This window comes from Pollicipes pollicipes, unplaced genomic scaffold (genome assembly GCF_011947565.3).
Source record: "Pollicipes pollicipes isolate AB1234 unplaced genomic scaffold, Ppol_2.1 Scaffold_7231;HRSCAF=8579_pilon_pilon_pilon, whole genome shotgun sequence".
NCBI lineage: Eukaryota > Metazoa > Arthropoda > Thecostraca > Pollicipedomorpha > Pollicipedidae > Pollicipes > Pollicipes pollicipes.
The window spans coordinates 8,409,485-8,435,694 of record NW_023597034.1 but is presented as its reverse complement, the minus strand read 5'-3'; the positions used below and the strand labels follow the sequence as shown (position 1 = coordinate 8,435,694).

Genomic DNA, 26,210 nt, shown 5'->3' with positions numbered 1-26,210 from the left:
TTGCAAATCGCGGGCCCCAGTCTTGTTTCTACTTAGGAAATTGGTGGCAATGGTTCAGACGGGCATGGAGCTGACTGCTTGGGTCCGTGTCGAGACCTTATGTGTTAGGGATAGAGAAACCTAATAAGAGGACCCTACTTGAAATCCTCTGAATGAAATTTCAGGTTGTGGCACTACGGTTGGGAGGCCGGGCCTGAGTCCACTCGGGCCCTCGATCTTTGGTCCCGAAGGGCCCTCCATCCCCTGTTTGGACCTCCTCAAAAATAGTCCGTGACCGACCGACCGGGGAAAACTTGTCGACGCATGACCCCTGTTGTGCACTGTGGGCTCCTGACCGACAAAGTAGCACCAAACACTCCTTCATGGATCAGGACCAATGCAATGCAAATGCTTTGCTCTTGTTTGGGAATGAGCCGCCAGGGTTTCAGTATCAGTATCAGTATGCTGGCAACTATCCACATGGTGGCTGTTATGATTTCAGGTGACCTCTGAACGGTTTACGGTTTCATGTGACTTTCAGGTGACTTCGGAACTGGTACAGCACATGCCGTCTTCCAGCTGCCGGGGGAAAGCATGCCCATGAGGTACAAGTTGATGGGTTTTAAAAGACGAGGACCGACAACTGAAAAAGAACATTCCGGCACAGCCTGGAGTGGGATCTCATCGAGGCCCGCCGTCTGCGATGTACCCATACGCTGAACACACCGTGAAAGTTCTGGCAACGTCGCGAGTCGGAACGAGAAGCCAGCGGCGTAGACGGTGGGTGGTCTGGGGTTTTTGGAGCCGGTGTTCGCTGCGCTCGAGTCTGGGGTTCTTGGAGCCAGTGTTCACTACGCTCAACAGGTTGGCCGCCATGCACACGCGGCCTCGGTTAGCGCCGAAGCTGCCATGGCGAGCCCCTTGAAGGCCAGAAGCCGCGACAGCCACCGTGCGCCAACTCACCGCAAGGGAACTCGCACCTTGCTACAGTTAGGCGGCCCTTAATCTGATTGCAAGGTCGCATAAAGACGGGCCTGCTCTCCGGTCCGCGCAGCCACAGCCAGGTGTTGCGCGCGCTGCCTCGCTCGGACATGAACTCTCGCAGGACCGAGTCGTCGGTCAACCAAGGGTAGTGCCTCGCAGGACCGGGTCGTCGGTCAACCAAGGGTAGTGCCTCGCAGGACCGGGTCGTCGGTCAACCAAGGGTTGTGCCTCGCAGGACCGGGTCGTCGGTCAACCAAGGGTAGTGCCTCGCAGGACCGGGTCGTCGGTCAACCAAGGGTAGTGCCTCGCAGGACCGGGTCGTCGGTCAACCAAGGGTAGTGCCTCGCAGGACCGGGTCGTCGGTCAACCGAGGGTAGTGCCTCGCAGGACCGGGTCGTCGGTCAACCAAGGGTAGTGCCTCGCAGGACCGGGTCGTCGGTCAACCGAGGGTTGTGCGGTTTGGAAACGCACATTTTTTTAACTGGGCGGTGGTGGTTCATCACAGAGTCCTACGCAGTCATGAAGTGCCGCAGACACGCGTTGACGGCGGTGGCGCCATCCACCTGGCTCCATCCAGTCAGATGACAGAAGATCGAGATAGATGGCGCTCCAGTCTGCGCGTTTCCAGCTGCGCAGAGTACGCCACTGTGTGATCCTCCGAACACGATCCAGATGTGCGCTCACAGCCACGGGCTGATGACACCAGGCAAGACGTTGACCTCAGGTGCAGGGTCACGCTCGTTGGTGGCGATGTGACCCAGCGCTGATGGAGTTGGATGAAGGTGAGTCGGACCGTCCACCAGCTGCACCATGTTCAGCTCGCTGATGATGTCGGAGTAGCGGCGTATGTGGGGCGAGCTGGTGTCCAACGCGTCAAAGTTCGCGTCTCTGAGGAGAAATACGGGCTTTCCAGTGCCGACGGACTGTCGGAGCTGATCCTGAGGCGTTCCAGGCTGAGCTTCGCCGGGCTATCGGGTGGGCGATAGATGACGCCCACCGTAGCCGGCCGGCCGCCTCGCCATGTAGCTGAGGCCCACAGGGTTTCCAGAGGTCCGTCCACCGGCATGGCGAGTTGCTTGGGCTGTATTTCAGCACGGTGCGAGGTGGCAGCGCCATCCCGCGTCGGGCATCGCGATCGCCTCTGAGGATACCACAGCCGGAGAACACCACAAACGCGCGTAAGACTTGAGGTATAAGCCACGTTCCTGACGGACAGAGTATGTCCAGTTTGTCGTCACTCAAGGGCATATTAACTCCATTCAGGTTGCTGGTTAGCAAGCGGAAGTTCAGGTGTCCGACCCTGAGCTGGGCGCCGGGCGCTGCAGCGGGTCAAGTGACATCACCCCGCCCTGCCTACCGGTGGTGCCACGGTTCTTATGACGGGGCTAAGCTGACGGGGCGCTAACTGTTCGATGTTCGCGGTTTCTGACCGACTTTAGACACCCGCATTGTCTCAGAAGTCCCCAAATGGTGCAAGATGGCCTCTGGTTGATATTTCAGATCATGACCGTATGGGCTGCGATTCTTTATGTAATTTACAGTCAGTTTTTCAAACCTTCATGCCCTCCAACCGGGAATTTGATAGTCGGTTCCGTTGCGTCACCCTTGGCCCCTCTTCAGGCCTCGTCAAACTGTGCTCCTGGTCGGCTCGGGGCTCCTTGCAAGTACAAGTTCCTCTGTTCGGCACTGTAGGTCCCTGACAGAAACAGGGACACCGACCAGTGTAAATCACTGGTCCTAGCTTTGTAGCTGATTAGCAGGGGTGAAAAAGCTTCTGATTTACTGGATATGATCGGTGACAGAAACTAACACTTTTGCGAACAAAATGATAACACTATTTCGAAAATGAAAACAAATTTTAACAGGCAAGACCTTATTACAACAGATAATCCCCACCTCGTCGAAGCTCAAGGCTTACCATTCGTCTGTACTCGCTAACGCTTGCAGCGCGAGCACATGTCGAAACGTTGATGTTTCGCTGTATGGGCAGGTTGAGCCACAAAATGCTGTCAAACATAGTAGCTTTAATCGGGATAGTTTTTAGTGGGTGACAGAAACATACTGCAAACTATACTATATCAGTGCTGACGTCGCAGATCAGTGGTGACACGGTGCTCTTCCAACGCAGTTCAAGCCAGTGCCTTTCACAGTTTTTTTTCAGCCAAGATTCACTTAACATACTTAACAATACAAAATGTCAAATAACTAGGCTTATTACCAGTCGTAACAGTCGTGGCTGCACACAGCACCTTTCGACGAACGTGATCAGTTTGCTACGCAGCGTTTTAAAGTGTCGCGTCAGCATGCCATTGGGACAGACGGGCTTGATCAGGGCGGATCCAGGATTTTGTCAAGGGGAAGGAGGCCACGCAACATTGTTGGCCTCCTGGAGCTTCAGGCCCCCTCCAAAAAATATCCTTGCATTTCGGTCATCATATTTTAAGACAAGCCATTTAATATATATATATATATATATATATATATATATATATATATATATATATATATATATATATTATACTTCTTCATTTATTTAGCAGATACGGAAACCCATCTTATTGTGCACAGCCCTATAAAGCATAGGCGTGCTACGCATGCATACACACAAAGCTCACTCATTTTCTACAGATCATTTTAAGTGCTGTGATTTCGAGGCTAAGTGTTCCGAAAGAATAAGAAAAATAAACTTGAGTTGGCTGCAAACAACCATCAAAACCAAGCATGGACTTGATTCATAGCTTATGTATTTACAGCTGCCCGACTGGGAGATGCAATGAGCCGGTGGCTGATGACTAATGCATAATTCTTCCTTTGCTTTAAGGGAGTACAGCATATCCAGGCATTCAAAATGTATTAAGAACATGATGCACTAGCATGATAAGTGTCACACACTCAATAGCCAATGGAAATGACACATACGACGTCGGCGGCACGTGAAATTACGTTCGGCAATCGCGCATAAAAATGCATCGACGCGTATTCGACTGTTGCTCTAAGGCGAAGGCCAATAGGCACGGAGCCTGAGCGATCATGGGTGCCGCAGGAGACCAGCAAAATGGCTCCCGTCAACAAGAATAGGGCCCTCAGAGCAAGGAAAAAAACAAGCCTAACGTGGTGGGCCCCTAAACGATCGGTAGTGCCCCGGCAGGCTGACATATCAGGCCCGGCCATAGCACAAGACTCTCCGAGCAAAGGGGAATTATCCAAGAACATAAATCAAAACTCCTGTGTTATCAAGACTGCATGGGCAGGTTAACAACACGAACCTCGATAGGCGATAGGTGAAGAGTCCTCCGCAAATGAGACGAAAGAGAGGGAGTCCTCGATCAAAGAAGAGGGCCCCTGAGCATCGGGCGTCTCCGTGCCTTACCTTATAAGAGCCCTAGCAACAGCGCAAGACCCTCCAAACAAGTGGAAAGAACCCGAAACTTATATAAAGGGCCCATGAGCAACTGAGTGTACCCTGGCATATGGGATTCCGGAAAAAGGGTGAAGAGCCTTTCGGGCGAATAGGAAGAATCCGTGGAGGAAAACCTGATTGACCAACAGTGCTCAGACGTGGAGGCAGGTAGCATCCCAACATCACATTGGGCCCAACGATAAAGCGCAAAGAGATCAAGAGCAGCGTGGAAAGCTCCTTAGCGATCAGATTGACCCGGTAAGTGGACACATAGGGCCAGGCAATGAACGGCGCAATGCCTTTAGACAGCGTAATGAGCCCCAAAATGTCCCCCAAGCAACAATTGCTCAATCAGCGAAGAATGAACTCCGTTTACTAATGAATTTTTTCTTTTGCCAACAACGGTTCTTGGTCATCTGTGCGCCTAAAGACATCCAATTTTGTTGTGTTTTTGTTGTAAGAAAGCTGCGCCCGTCCGTCCGGTTATTGGCCCCTCCGGAGCGTTTAGGTCCCCCTCCCCCAGTTTAGTCCGTGGGGCATGGTTCCGTGCCTCTCCTACCCTCCTCCGCCCCTCCTCCCCGTCTCCCTCTGCATCCGTCATCGGCCCGAATGGCTGAATAGATGGGGTCCGCCAAGAACACAGGGTCATCCATTCAAATAATAGTACTAACGACGCAAAGCGTAAGGTGTAAGGTTCCGAACGATCAAGCGCGCAAGAGCAGGTTAACATATAAGGCCCCCGTCAAGAGAGTTGGGCCCTCCATTCAAGTCGAAAGTACCCAAGACCCGATGTAGAGAGCCCCCAATGACTGAATGTATCCAAACAGGTTAACAGAGGAGGTTCCCAAAAAGGCGTAGGGCCCTCCATTCAAAAAGAAAGCATTCAAGACCCAATGCAGAGCACCCAAAAGACCCAGTGCATCTGAGCAGGTTAACAACAGGGCCCCCCCGTCAAGAGCGCAGGGTTCCTCACTGAAACAGGAACTATCCAAGACCCAGTGTAGAGGGCCCCAAATGATCGAGTGAGCCCGAGCAGGCTAACAAAAAGGGCTCCCAACAAGAGCGTAGTGCCCTCCATTCGAATGAGAAGCACCGCTGTAAATAGCCCCAGAATGATGGAATGCGCCCGGGCAGCTTATCAGAAGGGGTCCGATAAGACCGTGGGGCCCCCCATTGAAATCAGACGTAGCCAAAACCCAGTGCGGAGGGCTCCCGAAAGATGAAGTATACCCGAACAGATCATCAGGTGGCCTAAATACAAACACCAAGACCCAATAGATAAGGCCCCGAACAATCTAGTGTGGCCGAAGTGGCGAACAGATGGGGTCCCCGATAAGTGCGTGGGGCCATCCATTCAGAAAGGAAGTACCCAAGACCCAGTGTGGAGGGTTCCCGAACGACTGAGTCTGCCCAAGCAGGCCGTCAGATCGGCCCCCGACAAGAGTGTAGGGCCCTAGGCAAGAGACAGAGAATTGGGAAAAGCCCTAGACCAATGTAGAGGGCCTATGAGCATATCGCAAATGTGTCCGTACGTTAACCGAGACCCACGTAGAGGTCCCCTGAGCAACCGAGAATACCCCGACAGGTCAAGATATTAGACCTCAGCAACAGTCCGCAGAGCCATTCTGGCGAATGGAAAGAATCCGTCGAAGGGCCCATGATTAACAAAAGTGCTCCGGCACGGTAGAAGGAAGGGCCCCAAAAAAGCGTAGAGCCCTCCGAACAAGTGTAAAGAAATGAAAGGTAACGCGGAATGCTCCTTAACGATCGTAATGATCTTGCAAGTTGGCATATAGATTCCCCGAAAACAGCATGGGGTCCCTAGACAATGTCATGAGGCTTAAAATTTGGAATTGACAACTCTTTCAATTGCTTATTTTTCTTTTTTACTTTTCATGGGTCCTTCAATTTCACTAATAACTGTCCTTAGTCGCTTGGAAGTCCACCAGAGATATCCAGTTTTGTTGCGTCTTATGTTAAAAAACTGCACCTGTTTGGCCAGCTTTGGGCCCCCTCGGCGCCAGTGGTCCCCTTCGGGGCCCAAGGGGGGCATGGGGACATGCCCCCTTCTGGATCCGCCCCTGGGCTTGATTGCTCGCCACGCGGTGATGCGTTGGGTTCAGTGCGCGGCTGTGGGCTGCTGTTTGTTGTGTTCATGTCGAGAGAAGCTGACGGGCTAGAAGAACGTAGCTAATCGTCCGTTTTTTAAGGTAGTATCGTTAAGAAGCCCTGCTGATCCAGGATTTTTGTTTGTGGATACCTAGGCCGTAGCTTCATGGGTAAACGGATGTTATTGGACTGACACATGTCGAAGATTCATCCGGGGCTTCCTGCTACTGGGAGAAACAGTGGCTTTGAGGTAAGAGGCCTAGCATCGCTGGTGCAGGCCTCTCACATTACCCGTTGCACCTCAGACTTAGCGTGCTGATCAGTGGACTGACATGAAATAAAGCGCTTTTAGATATCATCATATTGCATATAAAGTGAAATGAGGACGCTAGAAGCGTAAAAAATGTCGCTTGTATCTGTTGATGGGATTATTGTGTAGTTTTTACTCCAAATAGTTGGATCATGTTAGGAAGTACGAGTTCTGTACCGACAATGATTATGCTAAGATAGGGAAGGCCGCCAACGCTTTCAGCTGATTGTACGATGACGTCGCGAAAACAAAAATGATATTGTTTCACGTGCTTGTAGAACCATGCTATCGGCAAATGTAGGGACACAGGGATGCAGTTTTGCCAACGTTGCGTAGGGCTGAGGGTTTGGGCGCAGGGTTTTGCGTAGGGTTGAGGGATGGAAGGAGAACCGGGAGGGTGCAGGAAGAAAAAGTGTCTGAGCTTGCCTCCGAAATGCATTCAAAGCAATTTTCCCCAGATTCGACGCAATTTTTCGCAGCTGGCAACAGGGGCGTAATTCCTCAAAATTCGTTGTTAGGAGCTGAGCCCCTAAATTATCATGACTGAAAAATAATGGAAAAATGACACTAAAAGAGGAAACTGCATCCCTCGTAAGAGCCACAATGCCGTCTCTCCTCCGCTCTTCCCCAACCGAATACAAAACTACACGTCTTTTAGCTAGTTTGATTTGATGTTTATTTCGACTATGGACATTAAGCGGTACATGACATGAAGAGTGGATTGGCGCATAAGCGGAACGCTTAAATCTGAGCGCCTCTCCTAACAATAGCAAGATATGATCATCGCCGCCAGGGAACCCACGACTCACCGCCCACTCGCCCGATCCGTAAGCCGACACGGGCCAGACGCCCGCCGCCTCTCCAGTCTACACATATAGCCGTCTCGGGCCGGTGGCGGACGCCCGGCCCGGCATCGCCACCCAGTGGCCCGTCTGCTGCCCGCGCCCGCTGGAAGTTTTTAAGCTAGTTATGTGAAGTATGCCTTTATCTGATAACTCAGTCGGGTTAGTCTCAAAGTTCTTTCAGTGTTTGATGGCCAGCAAATGAAACTAGTGCAAATGGACTCCCCAAAACAAAAATGTTTGATGGTTATGCCGCATTGCATTTAATTTGCCTTTGCCTTTTTGTGATTTATTGCACTAAGATGTTTATTGCATTTAGAGTTATATTGGGACGGTTTCTGAAAAATTTGACCGCAGGTGACAACTTAGACAGCTCCAAATTTCGTCGGCGACAGAAAAGGCACTTTTTCACCACTGCTGATTGGGAAGTGGGCCCTCGGGTCCACACCGACACGGAGTTGACTGTGCAGTACTGGTAGGGCCTGGCTGACACATAGGCCCATATCGACTCAGGGAGTCCGCGATCGGCACAAACGGCTTTTTGACTGACATTTGAGGGCCCGTCTCCGTACGCCTTTGGCCCACGAATACGACTTTGACCAGCCTTTCGTGCCCTTAGGCCCTGCAGTCTGGCCCTTGATCGTCTGACCCGGTGGTCCGTCCAGGCTCCCCGGGTCTTCTTGAACGCTGCCTGTGGCCGAATCAACGCCCATTACCAACACAGTTCGCCCTTTAGTGGCCGTGGGGCCCTGACAGACGCTTGGGTCCCGACCTATGTAAATCGCTGGCTCCAGGTTTGTCCTCGCTTCGGAAATAATCCCCCAAAAATCAGGTCCATGCTGCCACGGAGCCAACTGTGCGTTACTAACGGTGTCTGACCGACATATAGGCCCTCATCGACACAGGGTGCCCCTGATTAGCGCCCAGAGCCCTCTGGCTGCCATCGGGGTGCCCGGCCCTGCGGAATGAGGGCCCTGAATAATATCTGCGACCGGGCCCTTCGGGCCTTCAAATCGGGCCCTTATCGTAGGTTTCATTGGGCTCTTCAGGTCCCTTGGAGCCTAAAGGGGGGGGGGAGGGGGAGAACGTGCCCCTGTGCCCTCTGCATGTGCTGCTGTTCATGACTAGCCTTGTTACCGTCCCCCACAGCCAAAAATACGTGCCACCGCCCATGACCACCATAAAATGTGCCTGCGTCACCATAAGTTGGCCTCTAGAACGGCGCCTTTGCATTCCGATCAGAGGGGGTACGTGCCTCCCCCTCCCCCGGTCCTCTGCATCCTTCCCTCCAGGACTGATGTGCTTCTTAAATTAAGGACTATTTTCTAAATGCTACAAACATTTACAGCATATGTTATCTGTCGCCGAAACAAAGTGGACTAAATCCACTGAGAACGGAGTCGGAGGAGCTCATCGGGCCATTGGCTCGACCCTTCCCCCACTCATTCACGAAAATTGACATCCCTCTTAATAATCGGGATGAACTCGGAGTATCAATGCTTAGGGGCCTGCCAAATAGCCGATCAAAGTTTTAGTGGTCACCTCTAGCAGAATTGTCCCAATTGCGTGATATCTGTCTCTGAGGAGTCCCATAAGCCAATGCTTTGTGGCAGTTGCTAGTACTCCTGGCGGTGTTTAATGTTTACATGGAAAATATTTGTTTATATTAATTAAAAACAGATAGAATAACGCATTTTTTTGTAAACAACAATTATAATATTTACAAATTAGGTCTTTAATTCTCATTTTTTATAGCAACCGTAAGAAATAAGAGAAAAGTTATTGAATTAAACTGTACAGTTGGATTACTTAATTCCTGATCACTAACACTGCAGTCGCGCAGTGAATTCAGCGACGTAGTGGTCGCGCTGTAAATTGCGGGGTGTGAATAGTTGTGTCATGAGTTGACGATTTTTGTCGTTGCTGCTTCATCGTATATTGTTTTGATGGTTGACTCGCTTTAAAAAGATACCATGTTCAAGAAATTGAAGGATAAGATATCCGAGGAAGTCGGTCAATCATCCATACGTCTCCCAATCCAGCAGCTCTCACAGGTGTGTTTTCTTTATCTTATTTGCTTGTGCTACTGAAGTATTATGCTGGATATCATTATTGCACGGTGCTGCTTATCTGTAGAATATGGGTTGTCTTTTTGCTGCACTATGGTTGTCAATAATGTGAACATATTGTATGCAAATATTCCTGTTGTAAACAGTGCAAAATATTGTGATGCGCAGTACACCTACACCATACTATAAATTAGATAAATATGGCCTCACATTTAACTGAGCTTTGATAAATCTTACCATTGCCTTGTGATCTGCCTATAAGTCTATGTGATTATTCCTCAGTAGCAACCAATTTGAGAACTTCTATTTGCATGGGCAGAGTATGCTGAGTAAATCTGTTGCAATGCAACTGGTTGGCAAAACAGGCTTTGTTGGGGAACATGCAATTCAAGCCTCTTCATTGAAATTTAGTATGGTCGCTGTCACACCTGCCATATTACATTCTTCATCTATATTCCTATGTTTGCTTTGATGCTTCAGCTTGCATCCTATGTTTCGGAGGGCTCCAGGGTTGGCAGGAGTGATCTCAGCCTAGCTGGTTCAGCAGCACCTGCCAAATATGGCACTCAGGTAAGGCTTATGCCAGTTAGGTGCAAAAAACTGGCCATTTGAGTGTGTTGTGCATACCTTTTATCTTAGCACTGCTAATTTTTTTCATCTTTTGCACAATACTGCACAACTGTTTAGCCAAGGAAGTATTGAAAGTATCTGAGATTGTATGTGCTTCAAAGCTGTGTGTGTATGTTGAATATCCATGACTTGCACATCACATTGATATAAACAGCAGGAACTTAATTTACTGTACAACAATCTGACTCTGGATCAATCAACTGATTACTCTTTTCTGATCAATCAGGCTCAAGCACTTTTGCTTTCTATTCCAGTCACATGCAGATGCATCAATAGCCAGTGAGAACATAGATGGTGGAGCCCTCAGCATAGATGGTGATGGTAAGGCATTAACCCAAGGGTTTTGTTTTACCCTACAGATTGAGGGCTGTCTCTGTTAACCTCACACCCAGATGCTCAACTCCCAATGATCATAAAAATATTACCAGGCTCATATTTAAATTGTTATGGCCAGAGCACAGCACTTTGTGGTCCAGCCAATGTCCCACAGTCAGCAGCCCATGCAGTATGGTTGCAGGGCAGCATTCCAAAATTCATCCAGTGGGGTGTGCAAGATGTAAATATCAATTCATGCTACCAGAATCTTGGCTCTCTGGTGGCAGTCATGCACACAGTTTGAGGTGCTAATCTGTTGCCCTTTGACCTGTGCCCAAAGATCTGACCTACCCAGCCCATTTGTCAATCCTGAGGTGCATAGATGCTGGTTTAACAGCCATGTTGTTTGATGCTGATTGGCTGATTTTGAACAAAGGGTGGAGCAATCAGCAGTGAGTCCTAAGCAGGGGTGAAATAGCATGAAAAAATCTGGGCATCCATGCCACCCAAATGACCAAATATTGGAACACTGTTGCAGGGCCCAGCCATGTGTGGCCCTGATGACCCTGTGTGTCACCATGTGTGGTCCTGATGGCTCTGTGTGTCACCATGTGTGGTCCTGATGGCCCTGTGTGTCACCATGTGTGACCCTGATGACCCTCTGTCATGAGTTGTGACCCTGATGACCTGTGTGTCATCATGTGTAGCCCTTATGGCCCTGTGTGACACCATGTGTGGCCCTGATAGCCCTGTGTCATCTTGTGAGGCCCTGATGGCCCTGTGTGTCACCATGTGAGACCCTGATCACCTTGTGTGTCACCATGCATAGCCCTGATGGCCCTGTGTGTCACCATGTGTGTCCCTGATGGCCTTGTGTGTCACCATGTGTAGCCCTGATCACCTTGTGTGTCACCATGTGTGGCCCTGATGGCCTTGTGTGTCACCATGTGTAGCCCTGATGACCCTGTGTGTGGTCAGGCGGCCGCTCGGAGACGGCGTCGGTCGGAGGCCGGGTATCGGGCGGTGCCCGGGCACGTCACCACGCCAAGACGGTGGGGGACTGGCTGCGACACCCAGATGGCCACCTGCACTGTCAGCACGTGCGTACTTTGCCCCGCCCTGGAGCGGGAGAACGGCGGCCGCGGAGGCGCACCCGACTGGCGGTGTGGCAACCGGCCATGTCATACAGGGGCGCCCGGTGCCGACAGATGTTTCGCTGACCCTGAGTGATTAATGTCGGTACTTTTTTATCAACATGAATCATTAGTAAGCGTGCCTTTTCCACGAGCGTCACGCCCTGTTCTCGGCTGGACTGTCGTGGTTTGTGGCCGCCGGCGGCGCGGCCGTGTGAACATGCATGGCCGCCGGCCGCGTGACTGTGCGGCGACCGTGACCCCGGCAGGCAGATCTGGACGCCGTCAGCGAGGTGAGCTCGCTGGCCAGCCTGGGCACCGTCACCAAGGAGCAGCTGCTGCAGAGCTACCAGCGCATCCGCGCCAAGTACAGCCAGCAGCGGGCGCGCCACGCCGAGCTGGCGCGCTCGTGCCACGCTCTGGAGGTCGACTGTCGGCTCTCGCGGGTCAGTCGGCCGGCTCGCGGGTCCGGAGAGTGCCGCAGCCACTCCGCAGGGTCATGAGGCTGCAATGTTACAAGATCTGTTAGGAGTGTCATCGAGTCAGGCGAGCTGCTGAGTGTCAGCAAGGTAATGGAGTGTCAGAAGTCGCATGGGCTGTTAGGGAGTATCACAATGCGTTTTGTTACGAATCTTGTTGAGAACACTGTAGTATGATTGAAAAGTCGGAGTGAAAAAGTCACAGGTCTTAAGAGAGTCACGTAGACTGTTGGGAATGTTACTGTGCCAGTTTGAATGGTTGCAGAGGATATCAGGAAAGTCACGGACTCTGGTCACGATGTGACTCTATGACTGTATCAGAAGAGAGTATATCAGGGGAGTCAGGGTCTAGAGGAAGAGTTACAAGGGCTGTCGGAAGGTTTCCGCCCCAGTCACCAGAATGGGGACGTGCCGGGCCGTGCGTCTGCTGACGAGCGCCTTCTCCGGGGCCAGGAGGCGCTGCAGGCGAGCGAGGCGCAGGTGCAGCAGCGGGACGCCGAGCTGAAGCAGCGGCTCAGCCGGGAGGAGGAGCTCCGAGCCGAGCTGCAGCAGGCGCTGCAGCAGCGCGCCTCCAGCCCCGGCCCACAGGTACGGCCTCGAGCCGCTGCACCGCTGTACCGTACCACGGGTTTCGCGCAGTCGCTGCATAGTGTACTGCCAAGGCTATGCGGTAGCACTGCCACCCCTATCACTGCGTCGCTATAGACTGCAGAGCTACTGAAATAAGGCCATTGTTAACAGAATCTCGACGCGGTTCATGGACCACTGCGTGGGTAGGACAGTTGAGAACTTAAGATATCCTTTGCTGACAGGAGGCACAAATCCAACATGCCAGTACAGTTTCCTCTGCCCGCAAACGAGACGAAGTCGCCTCGGACGTGATGGCCACGGGCAGTGGTGCGCAGCTTGCTAGGTCATCAGAATATTTTTGAAGTTTTAGTCCACACCTGATTCGATGAATTTCTGGACCGGCGCTAAGACCGAGGCTTGCTAAACAGGGCGTGTGGCGCGAGTCCTGATCCTACCGTCTGATCTCAAATTCCCGGTCAACGATACAGTTCTGTGACGAAAGCATGATGTGCCGCGATGCTCAGCACTGTCTGCCCTCCCCGCTGACGCTACCCGACCTTTAGCGCGGCCGCTGACACCAGCCACAGGGCTCCCCGGTCAGGGGAGGCCTCCCGGTTAGTGGGCGCCTAAATCAACTGGAACCCGTCCCTCCAAGAGTGGGTGAATTGGAAGGCATGCATTCCAGCTAATTGAGCTATTAGGTTGTATGCAATGTGGATTACCTCAAAAGTCTTGAGGAATGATTTGATAGTGAAAAGATCAACATTAATTTTGCTCATTGAACAATTCGCATTAATTCTTAAATATCTTGTCATTAGTGGCAACAACACATCTGAAGCTTTAATTTTTTTTAAGCGCTGAGGATATGTTTTCATCAGCGGACTTTTACGGAAGAGTAGAATTCACACACAATTGCCCCATTGTGTGTTGTGAGGGACTAATTGTTCGAAGCTGAAACTGAAGCTAGCTTTTTCAACGAACGCAAAGCTGAAGCCAAGGCCATCCATGTGAAAGGGCGCGGAACCGAAGCCCAAGTCAGCCGTGGGCAGTGGCTCGAAGCCAAAGTCGAATCCGAAGCCGTGGGAGGAAAGCTGGGATGTTGCCCCACTGAAGTTGACGCCGGCTTTGTTCTCGTACTTGCTACCAATACGGGGCCAGTGTCACCTTATGTCCTTTTCACGCGGTTCCATCGTCATATGGTGCCGTGTCATCATGCTACCGCTGACGCCTGGTGCGGGCTGGTTCCTCTCGGTCGGCCGCCAGTGACGCCTGGCTCATGGCCTCTGTCTGGGACGAACACACTGCGGCGTCGTCAGTGGAAGAACGCTGTAGCCGCCGCTGGTGCTGGTGCGGCTGGCGGCGGCGAAGGCGGCGGCGGCGGAGTCAACCCCAGCCGCGAGTTTTTCTTGTCGGGTCCGGCCGGGCAGTTACGCTGCAGAGGATTTCCGCAGTTTCATATAGCGTGGCAGCACTGCGCCATGGAGCGATAGTTTCAAATCACATGGGCAGCGGATACAAAGCCGGCTATAAGTTCGCTCACACGTCAACCTGGGTCTCGACAAAGAAGCTCCGACGAACCGCTCTGGCGACACCCTGTTCTGCGTCGAGTCGCGACTCTTCGACGAACCGCTCTGGCGACACCCTGGTCTGCGTCGAGTCGCGACTCTCCAAAGTTAATGTCAATGAAAAAAGTCGAAGTGAAATGAAATTCAATGTGCTAACCGTTCTTGAAGAACATATTTGAAACAGGAGTGAAACGCTCAAAACCGGAGCCTAAGCATTTTATTATTGACATAAGTTGGATATGAGATGATCTTTGCTCGCCATCCAAGCAAGTCTATGCGCTATGAATGAGTCCAGTTCCCAGCAGTGGCGGTTGTCTGCAGTGGTGGCATGACCATGTGACGCGTCAGGAGCTGACCGGCCGCCGCCTGCTGCCTTGCCTCAGGAGCACGGCGAGGGCGGCGCCGGCGACACCTCGCCGGTCGTGGCCGAGGTGAACGGGTCGGCACCGACGGCCACCACCCCGCTAGCTCCCGGCGATGCCGAGAGGTCGGCGGAGGTCGACCGGCTCAAAGGTGGGGCACCGCCGCTTGTGACAGCCGTGTGCACTGGAATCGGGACTCGTCGCTGGACCGGTAACACTTTTAGGAGCATATTTAAGGACATGTCAAATTAACTGTTGCACACTGCTTTTTAAAGCACCTTTTGCCTTTGCGGCGCATTTGTTACTCATTGGTCCTGCTACATCCCATGTGCTGGTCGGCCTGTTTATTTCACTGTATGGCGATACTGTACGCGGAGCCGGTGTCTCAGCGTAGGTCCGAGTGCCGGCGGACGAGCCTGACCTGGCCCGCCGGCACTGCAGACAAGGTGGCACAGCTGGAGGGACTGCTGGTCAAGTGCAAGGAGAGCATCCGTCAGCACAAGACGCGTCTGTCGGCGGCGGCTGCGGAGAAGGAGCAGCTACAGCAGCAGGCGGAGCAGCAGCTGGCCCAGAGCAGCGTGCTGCAGGTACAGAGGACGGGACCCAGGCGCAGAAGACAGATTGGCCAGCTGGCCAGACGCTGGGCTCGGGGTGGGCCGGGGTTATCTCGGATGTTGGACAGAATCATTGACACAGAGTGCAGTGTGGCAGAGGTAGCAGTGGCCACACCTGTATGTGCAGGAGTTAGCATTATCTGATGTTAGCATCATCAGAAGAGCATTTTGTCATTGAAAGACATTGGTTGCTGCAGGTTTGCTCTACTGAGGCATCTCACCGCTCCTCACCCATGAACAGATCGGTCGAACAAGCCAAGCGGCGCTGCCTGAAACAGCACGTGTCGGTTTATTTGGATGCTCTTTCACTCATTGCAGCATGCAGGCACGTACAATGCAGACATGGGTAATCCCAACCTCATTCAAGTTTGTTGTCCATGGTATTGGCCAAAAACAAGTGCGGTGCAGAAAGGCAGATGTCATAAAGAGAGTTTAGGAATCTATTGTCGCAACTTTTACACACTTGCATGTCTCATCTCTTGACTTCCTTCACCAGTAGCTCGGACTCATGAGTTCGGAGAGTGACGACGTGGCTTAATCATGAACCGGCCACGTGCCCGCAGTCCGCGGCTGTGATTGGCCCTTGCGCATGCGGCCAGCGCTATAGCTGGATGCTGACTGGTCGGCCGTCAGCGCCCTGCCAGCGGGAGCCGCTGTGATTGGCGGCTGCGCCTTCTGACTGGTCATCGCTGTTTCTCGACAGGAGGGCGCCAGGGCCGAGTTGGAACGGCTGAAGGAGGCTCTATCGGAGCTGCGGAGTCAGCTAGAACACAGCGACGGCCAGGTCAGCCGGGGTCACAACAGCGGCGCATATGGACCTTGTGAACTGTTTGATCGATTGGGATCGCGGAGCCCTAGGAGATGCTTCGTTTTGCGCGAGTGGACGATATATTCCCACCTAGTATCAATCAACTACAGGATATAATAAATTACATCGTTTTACCTAGTGCAATCAGGGAGGGCTGGCACGCTGGAAGAGCGTGCGCTGCCGCGAACTCCTACTGGGCGCGGCCGCTCACGTGAACAGGGCTCCCGCCACGTCGGCTGTCCCACGGCCCGTCTGCGGTGGTGTCGAGTGGGGAAGAGCGTGCGCTGCCGCGAACTCCTACTGGGCGCGGCCGCTCACGTGAACAGGGCTCCCGCCACGTCGGGCGTCCCACGGCCCGTCTGCGGTGGTGTCGAGTGGGGAAGAGCGTGCGCTGCCGCGAACTCCCACTGGGCGCGGCCGCTCACGTGAACAGGGCTCCCGCCACGTCGGCTGTCCCACGGCCCGTCTGCGGTGGTGTCGAGTGGGGGCGCGTCCAGTGAGCCGCCCTCTCCCTCGCAGGTGCAGCGGCTGCAGCAGGAGGCGGCCGAGGCTCAGCAGCTGGGTATGTCTGCCTGTCTGTACGTGTTTTTTTGTCTGTCTGTCTGTCTTTGCGTGTCTGTGTGTGCCTTTCTCTGTCTTTCTCCCTGTCTGTAAATCTGTCTGAGAGTCTGTTTGTCTGTCTGTCTGCCTGCCAGACTGCGCTCTGCGACTTCAACTGGCCTTGGGCCTGTCCGCAATACCGTATGGTCGCTTTAAATGTGAGGTGCCGAGAAGTCGCTTGAAATGCGTGGACCAATCTGGTCGTGCCATTGATTTACACGTTTCTGGTGTTTTTTTCTTTTACATATTCTACGCTGTCATTAAGTGTTTTCTGTAAGCATTTCTGTACGTTACTGCCTGCTGTTACTGTAGAATCTGAAGCTGTTACTGTAGAAATGAAAAACTGCCTGTTACTGTAGAATCAGAAATCATTTACTAAGTCATCGCGAGAATAACTGGCGCGAACACAGTGACGGAGATTGTGCCAAGATTGAGACCACCCAGCGTTCTCGCCCAAAATATATGTATGAGCTGTACCGCTTGAGCGATCTGAATGACAGCATCCTACGTCTTGCAGTAAAAACGGCGGAATCGGAAGCAGCCAAGCTCAGTGAGGACCATGAAATGCAGCTGAAGAAACTGCGCGAGCAGTTCGATAAAGAGAGGAGCACTCTAGTACAGGTGTGATAACCCTAAAAACATTAAAGGGAGTGTTCCACGTTTGTATGGGGTTTTGAGCTTGAACAGTCATCTTGAAGATCGTGCGGTGCGGCTTACAGCCATACCCTTCTCAAGGCCTAAAGCTCTCGGGTTTCTGAGCTACACGCCCGCCAAGATGTGCAGACTTCTTCGGGGAGACTATTACAGTCTGCCCGAAATCAGTTCGATGTCAACCAGGCGTCCATGACGCCATATTAACGTCATTCAAATCCTGCCATTCCATTAGTCATGCGGCGATCAAGGCAAATAAAGATATAGTCAAGTCTTTCATATCTGGCGTTCGTGAACATCATTTCGGGATGTAACGGCCGTCATTCGGCTCCAAATCAATATCTGCAAGGTACGATGACGCAACCAAACAATGATATATTGAGGAGCGTATTTACTAAACAGACAACTTGAGCTGATTAGAGCGGCCTTTTCCACTTAAATGAACCTAATTCGTCATATCTGACGCTTGGTATTGTTGATGCGTGCATATTGTACTTAATTTCAAATGGACGCTGGCCATTGTGCAACCATTATTTGTGTCACGTGCTACGCATGGGGAGAAAAACATTGTTGGGGTACTGAAATGCTTTGGAATTGGTGAAGATTGAATGGTTGTTTGCATGATGCATCACCTTGGACGCTGACACGAGATACTTTTCTTCGCATCAGGAGCTGTCGCAATACAAACTGGAGCACGAGGGGTCGGAGTCGGGTTTGCAGAAGAAACATCAGGATCTGGATTCACGGGATATCCAGCTCTCGCAGAAGGAACAGGATTGCGACAGAAAGGTGAACATTGTGGAACAGAGGGAGCATGAGTTAGAGAAACGGGCTGCCGAGCTGGGTCAACGGCAAGAGGTGACGCAGGAGCGGGACAGCCGCCTCGGAAAGAGGGAGGACGCGTTGAAGGAGCAGGAGGTCCATCTTGGGCTGAAAGAAGACGCCCTGAGACAGCGTGAGAGTCGCCTCGGAGAAAGGGAAGAAACGCTGCAGGAACGGGAGAACACCCTGGCACGGAGAGAAGAGGCGTTGAAGGAACAGGAGGTCCAACTGGCGGGAGAAAGAGAGAAAGTGCAAGGCCGGGAGGTGCAACTGGAAGGGATGGAAGGGAAGCTGAAGGACCAAGAATCAGAGGTGGTTCAGAAACAGGAGGCCGTGACCGAGCAAAAGACGCATCTGGATGCAAAAGAAGAGGCGCTCAAGGAGAAAGAGGCGCGATTGGGGGAGTGGAATGCGACGTCTGTGGCACAGGACACAGGGCTGAAACAGCGGGAGAGGGTGCTAAAAGAACAGGAGTTCAGTTTGATGCATAGGGAGGAGGCACTGAATGAGCGGGAGGCTGGCCTGTTGCAAAGGGAGGGACAGGGGTCCAGCTTGGTGCAGAGGGAGGAAGAGTTGAAGAAACAAGAGACTGGCCTGATTCAGAGACAGGAGACATTAAATGAACAAGAACGCGGTCTGGTACAAATGGGAGAAGCACTGAAGAAACAACAATCCGGGCTGGTACAGAGGGAGGAGGTGTTGCAGGAACAGGAGGCTGAATTGGTACAGAGGGAGAAGGCATTGAAGGAACGAGAGTCAAGCCTGGAACAGAAGGAAGGGGTGTTGAAGGAACAGGTGGCTGGCTTGGTGCAGAGGGAAGAGGTGTTGAAGGAACAGGAAACTGGTTTGGTACATAGGGAGGAGGTGTTGAAGGAACAGGAGTCAGGCCTTGCTCAAAGGGAGGAGGTATTGAATAAACAGGAGGCTAGCCTGCTACAGAGGGAGGATCAGGAGTCCAGCCTGTTACAGAGGGAAAAGGAGTTGAAGGAACAAGAGACTGACCTGATACAGAGACAGGAGACGTTAAATAAACAGGAACTCAATCTGGTAAAAAGGGGAGAAGCATTGCAAGAACAGGAGTCGGGTTTGGCACAGAGGGAGGACGTGTTGAAGGAACAGGACGCTGGCTTGGTACAAAGGGAAGAGGTGTTGAAGGAACAGGAGACTGGCTTGATGCAAAGGGAGGAGGTGTTGAAGGAACAAGAGTCCGACCTGGCACAGAAGGAGAAGATGTTGAAGGAACAGGAGTCGAACCTGACCCAGAGGGAGGAGGTGTTGAAGGAGCAGTTGACTGGTTTGGTGCAAAGGGAGGGGGTGTTGAAGGAACAGTTGACTGACTTGGTACAGAGGGAGGAGGTGTTGAAGAAACAAGAGACTGACATGATGCAGAGGGATGAGGCATTAAAGAAACAGGAATGTAGTCTGGTACAGAGAGAGGAGATGTTAAAGGAGCAGGAGTCAGGCCTGACACAGAGAGAGGAGGCATCGAAGGAACAGGAGTCAGACTTGGTGCAGAGGGAGGAGGCATTGAAGACACGGGAGTCGGACCTGATACAGGGGAAGGCAGAGCTAGAGACGCGAGAGTCGACCGTGGCTGAGCGAGAGCTGCAGCTGATGACAGCGCTGTCCGCCGCTCAGCAGACCGCTGGCGAGGTGAGGATGTACCGCCAGCTCAGGACCCAGGCCCGCCCGCCCTCACGCACCCTTTGTCAGCCCGGGATGGGACGATGACCGACTGTCGTCCCCACCCAACAGGCGTGATATATATTTAGTTGTGGTCGACGGGTGTGATGCTTGTGCATGGGTGCTGGGGTTTGGCGATAAAAGCACATTGTTTTCCCAGATGCCTGTGCGGATACCCTGTTCTCAGCCGCTGCCGCGTCAGTGTCGGCGTGTGCGTCAGCTGACCGTGCCGCCGTCAGGCTCGCCGGTGATGACAGTGTATCCCCTCAGGCCGAGAGCTGGCGGGCGGAGCTGGAGACCCTGCAGGGCCGGACCGCCGAGCTGGAGCAGGAGCTGGCGAGTGCACGGGAGGCGGCGTCGCAGGGCTCTCGGGCGATAGAGGAACTCTCCACGCACCTCGGCGAGCAGCATAGGTGCGCAGCCCACCGCCTCGGGTGTCAGCTGGTGCTGGTCAGCTGGCGGCTAACTCGTGGTGATTGATTGCTCTAATTTATTCATAACTGGCTGATTTGTAGTAGGTGTACGTCGTAGTAAAGTCTCGGCGTCGCATATACGTGGCACATTCCGTTGCAGGCGGGAGCTGAGTTGCCTGCAGGAGGAACACGTCTCCTCGCTGGAGTCTCGGCTAGCGGAGCAGGCGGCAGAGCACCAGCGCCACCTGCGGGAGCTGGAATCTCAGCACCAGGCGGCGCTTCAGGAGCTGGAGCGGGAGCGGAGCCAGTGCAAGGCCGGGGTGGCCGAGCATCAGGAGCTCCTGCGCCGCTCCCAGGATCTGGAGGCGCAGCTGGAGACGGAGAGGGCGCGGGTCGAGGCGGACAGACAGGAGCACCAGGAACTCCTGCACCGCTCCCAGGAGCTGGAGGCGCGGCTGGAGACGGAGCGGGCGCGGATCGAGGCGGACAGACAGGAGCACCAGGAACTCGTGCACCGCTCCCAGGAGCTGGAGGCGCAGCTGGAGACGGAGCGGGCGCGGGTCGAGGCGGACAGACAGGAGCACCAGAAACTCCTGCACCGATCCCAGGAGCTGGAGACGGAGCGGGCGCGGGTCGAGGCGGACAAGCAGGAGCACCAGGAACTCGTGCACCGCTCCCAGGAACTGGAGGCGCAGCTGGAGACGGAGCGGGCGCGGGTCGAGGCGGACAGACAGGAGCACCAGGAACTCTTGCACCGCTCCCAGGAGCTGGAGGCACAGCTGGGGATGGAGCGGGCGCGGGTCGAGGCGGACAGAGTCGCGCATCAAGATCTCCTGCACCGGTCCCAGGAGCTGGAAGCGCAGCTGAGAAAGGAGCGGGGTCGCAGCGAGGCTGGAGTCGAGCGTGAGGACCCCGTGCGCGACTCTGCGGAGCTCAGCAGCGCGCTGACCGCACTGGAGGCCAGTCTGCGCGAGCTGGACGCCAGCAGCGCGGAGAAGCTCACTCCAGCGGCGCGCCCAGAGGCCGGCCGGCCAGCGCAGCTCGTGCGGATGTCCGCCGGCCGGCTGGCCAGCCTGGCCGCCGAGCTGCGCCAGGAGCGCGCGCGCCGCCAGGGGCAGGAGCCCACACTCGCGTCCCCGGGCCAGGTGAGGGACTGGTCGCTGCACCAAGCGGGCGGCGGCGCTCCGTCGCGGAGAGCCGCGCACCGGCTGGTGAACTGGACTGCTGTGGCGAATCCCGGCCCTGGTCTGAGCGCAGCTCAAGCTGATGCACACCATGGCTATGCCGATGGAATGCGTCTGACCGAAGCTGGTGTTATTTTATTCGAGAGTCAATATACCAGTAAATACTTCTTGCGCCGAACCGTTTAAGAGCACCGGGCAAGGGGCTGCTTGCACTGAATGAAACTGGCATGCACTGAAGAAGCTTCAGCCGTACCTTTGGATGCATCCAGTCTGTCAAACCATTTCCGTTTACGGATGGAACGCTCACGTTTTTATGTGTGTATATAGGGGTTACCTTCTGTTATCTGCATATCTGAGTACTCCCTGGAGAGAAGGTGGCGCGGTCCGGCTGCAGTGGCAGCAGTTTGTCTCGACAGCAGCCTGTTTCGCGCCTCTACCAGCGCGTCTGTTTCAGCAGAGGCCGTGGTCGGCTGCGGACGAGGAGACCTCGGAAGCCACCCGCCGGGACGAGGGCCCCTCGGACGAGCCGGTCATGCTCGGCTGGCCCGTGGACGAGCAGAACGGCCGGTTGGAGGTGGAGCGCCGCTCAGATCTCGGAGTAAGCAGCCGGCGCAGCACCTGACAACGGCTATTTTCTATTGGCATATATATTGTTGATTTTTGGCTCGATGGTGAAATACCATCAGCGTGAAGTGAATTAGCAATAGCGTTCTCGAGCACTGCTGCGCGTTTCGAGGCTTATTCCCAGTGGAGCTTCGCTCTGTCCTCTGCACATAGTTGGGTTGGTCTGGTGTGCTGCATGCCCTCCATGGTTATCGGTTGTTTTCGCCGTGACCAGCGGGGACCAGCAGGGTGCCAGGAGTGGGCAGACGCCGACGGTGTGTGTCAGACGTTCCCCGACGGAGCGGCGGCGAGCTCCACCAGGGCCGACGGCAAGGCTCGGCGACGCAGCGGGCGTGCGTGTGCCAGACACGTCCTCCGTCAGTCATTGGTCGGTCGCGACGCCGGCGTGGTGACCGGGCCAATCGGCGGCCGCCGCTGGCCGCGCTGTGTGCCGTGTCCGCTGCCTGTTGTCCGCCGTCGAGCGCTCTGTGTGCTGCGTGTCAGCGGCCTCCGGTGCCGACGCTGCTGACGCTGCTGACGCTGCTGTCCGGGCCCGCACAGAGCCAGAGCGGCCGTCTGCCGGCCCAGAGCGACGCGTCCGTGGCCGCGCTGCAACGGGAGACACTGGCCTGCCGCCGACAGCTGCAGCAGGCTGAGAGGAGGCACCAGTGAGTCGGGCGCCGCCCCCTCCCCCCCCCCCCCCCGGCCCGCTCCGCCCGGGTGGGTATCCCGACAGTAGGCTGCAGTGGTACCCATACCGGCGCTGACATCAACCCGAGTCCAGCACTGGTCAGGCGAGAATGCCGGCGCTGGCGTGAGCGCGTATTGATACATGTGGTCAACCTGCCCAGACACCAGGCCTCAGATGATTCCAAGTGTGAACCAGCTGTCCACCAGCGACCCTTCAGTAACGACGCAAATTTCTGCCGAGGAGCAAGCCGAAATTCGATCTCTAGTCTCCGCTGGCCGCTGGGAGCGAATGCCAGCCGGCCGCGCTGGACGAGGCCGGCCGGTGGACGGCGAGTGGGCCACACCCGCTGCCCTCGGTGCAGTTCACGTGCCCCGCCGCCTCCGACTGATGGGTCACGAGGCTGCTGGCCGGGCCTGAGTCCCGCGCCCCTCCGTCCGGCCGCCTTGCCGACCGTTGACCCGGCAATAAGCCCATTAGGATTCGGCGTTCGGGCTGTACCTTATCGCAGCGGCGCGCCGGCGGCTAGTTATGTGCCGGTCTGGGCCGGCGCTTAAGCGGCCCGGCTGTGCAGCGTAACGACCGAGGAGTGTTTATGTACACTCGCCAACGCCGATACAGACGCGGCGCGTCCCGTTTCAGAGCTGTCGTGGGGCTTCCGTATGAGAGGGTTTGGACTGAGGCTGGTACAGGTTCAGCCTGATCCAGCCAGTGTCTGTACAGGTGCGGGCTCCGTCGATTCGTGCGATCTGGAGCCCTCGCACGGTAGGGGTGGGGAGCCGGTCGTCGACCCGGGCCTGCATCCTGTGACTGCCCGGACGGGACGTGTCTGATCTGTGGGCTTGTCTGATCTCTGTGACCCCTAAGTGGGAGGTGTCGGGCATGCACTGTGCTGGCCCCTGTAACCCCTTAGGCGGGAGGTGTCGGATCTCTACGGTATTGGCCCCTGTGACCCCTCAGGCGGGAGTTATCGGATATGTGGTGTTGGCCCCCGTGCCCCCTCAGACGGGAGGTGTCGGATATGTGTAGTGTTGGCTCCTGCGATCCCTCAGATGGGAGGTGTCGGATCTGCGCGGTGTTGATCCCTTTGACTCCTCATGCGGGAGGTATTGGATATGTACAGTGTTGACCCTGCATCCCCTCAGGTGCGGGGCATCGGACATGCATATTGTTGACCCCTGCGACTCCTCAGGCGGGAGGTGTCGGATCTGCGCGGTGTTGACCGCTGTGACCCCTCAGGCGGGAGGTGTCGGAGCTGCGGCGTCTGCTGGCACTGCGCCACACGCCGCCGCCAGCCGCCGACAGCGCCGCCACGCTGGACGCCGTCACAGAGGTCGAGTACCTGAGGAACATCCTGTACGAGTACATGATGGGCCGGGAGCCGCTGGTGAGTGCGACATTGGGCGAGCACCGCGGCCACGCGCGGCGACACGCCAGCCGCCCGCCTCCGTCGGCCGGTGTCGCAGGCCGCCCCGCTGAGAGACGCCGCGCCGCCCCGGCCGCGGTCTGGGGCCGCTGCGGCGGCTCCGGCGACATCGGGTGTGCCGAGCCGTCGCGTCGGGATCGGGGCGGGGAAGCGCCGCGTCCGGCCCGACGGGCTCAGGACGCGCCGACGGAGCTGAGGGCGGCCACGTGCCCGGCGCCGCCTCAATGTGGCGCGCGCCCAGTCCCCCGCAGCGCTTCGAGGCCGCTCCTGAATTAGACAGTGAAAACAAATGCAACAATGAATGATACCGCAACATTTCAGGGAACGTCTTTGGTGTTGGTTGTTGGGCAGATCGCTTTGTCGAACATCAGTTTTTCCACTTTATAGTTTTTGTGTCGGCGCGTTGTCCAATGCATTCCGCTTTCAGACGCTGGCCAAGGTTATCACCGCCGTTCTTAAGTTCAACTCAGAACAAACAGCGAAAGTTTTGGAGAAGGAGGAACAACGTCAATCCTTGGTGAGTTTCTTCCTCAGTTTTTGCTTTTTTCGAACAGAGCAGGGATTTTGTCACTGAACTACGCTATCAAGCTTGGAGTACTGGATGCATATTCAGTACACTTAGTGTGTGATTCTATATATTGTTATGAAGGCGTCGAACCCTTTTCGCTATTAATGTTTTTCACATATGGCGTATTTTACATCGTTATATTTCCCCCCAGACTCAGTGTATGGTGCGATCGAAATTCGTTCATTTCGACGGGTGTATGAGTTTCATTACGACACTGTCATAAAGCTGCAAATTAGGACACTTAGGGCGGTGAACAACCAAAACATAACTAGGGCCATGGCGTGACATGGTACAGTTGTGCCGTACTCGGGCGGTTCCGCCCCCATGACGGGGCGTCACGGCGTGCCATCTGTGCGTTCCAGCTGCCCTCCGGCCGGTCGGCGGTGGGCTCCACCATGGACTCGGTCGGCTCCACCCTCTCCGCTCTCTCGCCGTTCAAGTGGAGCTAACCGGACCGAGGCCGGGGCGCCGCGCAGTCTCATCGGTCAGCGCGCGTCCTCGGAGGACGGCGCCCGACTTACGAGCCCTGTCCTCGTAGGACGGCATCCGACTTACGAGCCCTGTCCTCGGAGGACGGCGCCCGACTTACGAGCCCTGTCCTCGGAGGACGGCATCCGACTTACGAGCCCTGTCCTCGTAGGACGGCATCCGACTTACGAGCGCTGTCCTCGGAGGACGGCGCTCGACTTACGAGCGCTGTCCTCAGGACGATGCTCGACTTACGAGCGCTGTCCTCGAGGACGATGCTCGACTTACGAGCGCTGTCCTCAGGACGATGCTCGACTTACGAGCGTTGTCCTTGGAGGACGGTGCCCGACTGACGAGCGCTGTCCTTAGTGGACGGCACTGGACTCGCGAGTGCGATCCTCGGAGGACGGTAGGAGGTCGGCCGTGGCGCGGGTCGGGACAGGTGCTGGTCGTGCTATGCTGAGCAGGGCAATGAAACACGGCTCTGGTCGGCAGCCCTGTCCGTCGAGTGGGTCGCGCGGGTGCGAATGCACGGTGACCGCCCTTTGTGATTAACGGGCTCATTTTAACCGATGACGGCTGATAGAGTGATTAGCGGTGGGGATCGCAAATGGGATCATCGTGGCAAAAGATGTACTGGCGTGGTTGCAATGCTATAACTTATTTTGGCAATTGCACATCGTGGCTTAGTTTCCGCTTGATGTGCTTTCGTTAATATGTCCGTTAAAAGACAGTTGCCGCTGGGTACCACCGTGTGGAGCGATCCTATGTGTGACTGGCTGTACGTATCCGGGGGCGTGGTCTCGTAAAGTAAGCTGGGAGGAGGGGGAGGGGGGGCTGAGCAAAAGAAAATGGCTCAATGTAGCGTAACATACACCCAAAAGCGGGTTTCGTCCCGAATGGGACACCCTTTTCATAAGCTGTAGTGGGCTGGG

The 26,210-nt window shown here is 54.9% G+C and overlaps 1 protein-coding gene across 4 annotated transcripts; it reads left to right on the top strand.

Moving 5' to 3' along the window:
• The first annotated feature begins 9,471 nt into the window (after positions 1-9,471).
• Positions 9,472-26,106, top strand: LOC119109598 (trichohyalin). 4 transcript variants are annotated; one of them, XM_037233291.1, is made up of 19 exons: positions 9,472-9,678; positions 10,174-10,263; positions 10,578-10,644; positions 11,617-11,738; positions 12,041-12,217; positions 12,704-12,838; positions 14,769-14,898; positions 15,189-15,334; positions 16,065-16,145; positions 16,689-16,731; positions 17,287-17,390; positions 18,090-18,209; positions 20,196-20,338; positions 20,499-21,483; positions 21,977-22,120; positions 22,687-22,793; positions 24,053-24,200; positions 24,667-24,756; positions 25,170-26,106. In XM_037233291.1, exons 1-19 carry the CDS (start codon positions 9,598-9,600, stop codon positions 25,254-25,256), a joined length of 3,000 nt encoding a protein of 999 aa, XP_037089186.1. In that variant the 5' UTR covers positions 9,472-9,597; the 3' UTR covers positions 25,257-26,106. The 4 variants fall into 4 exon arrangements, with proteins under 4 accessions (XP_037089186.1, XP_037089184.1, XP_037089183.1 ...); XM_037233289.1 differs by having other exon boundaries at positions 18,090-19,895; positions 21,980-22,120; XM_037233288.1 differs by having other exon boundaries at positions 18,090-19,895.
• Positions 26,107-26,210: the final 104 nt, after the last annotated feature.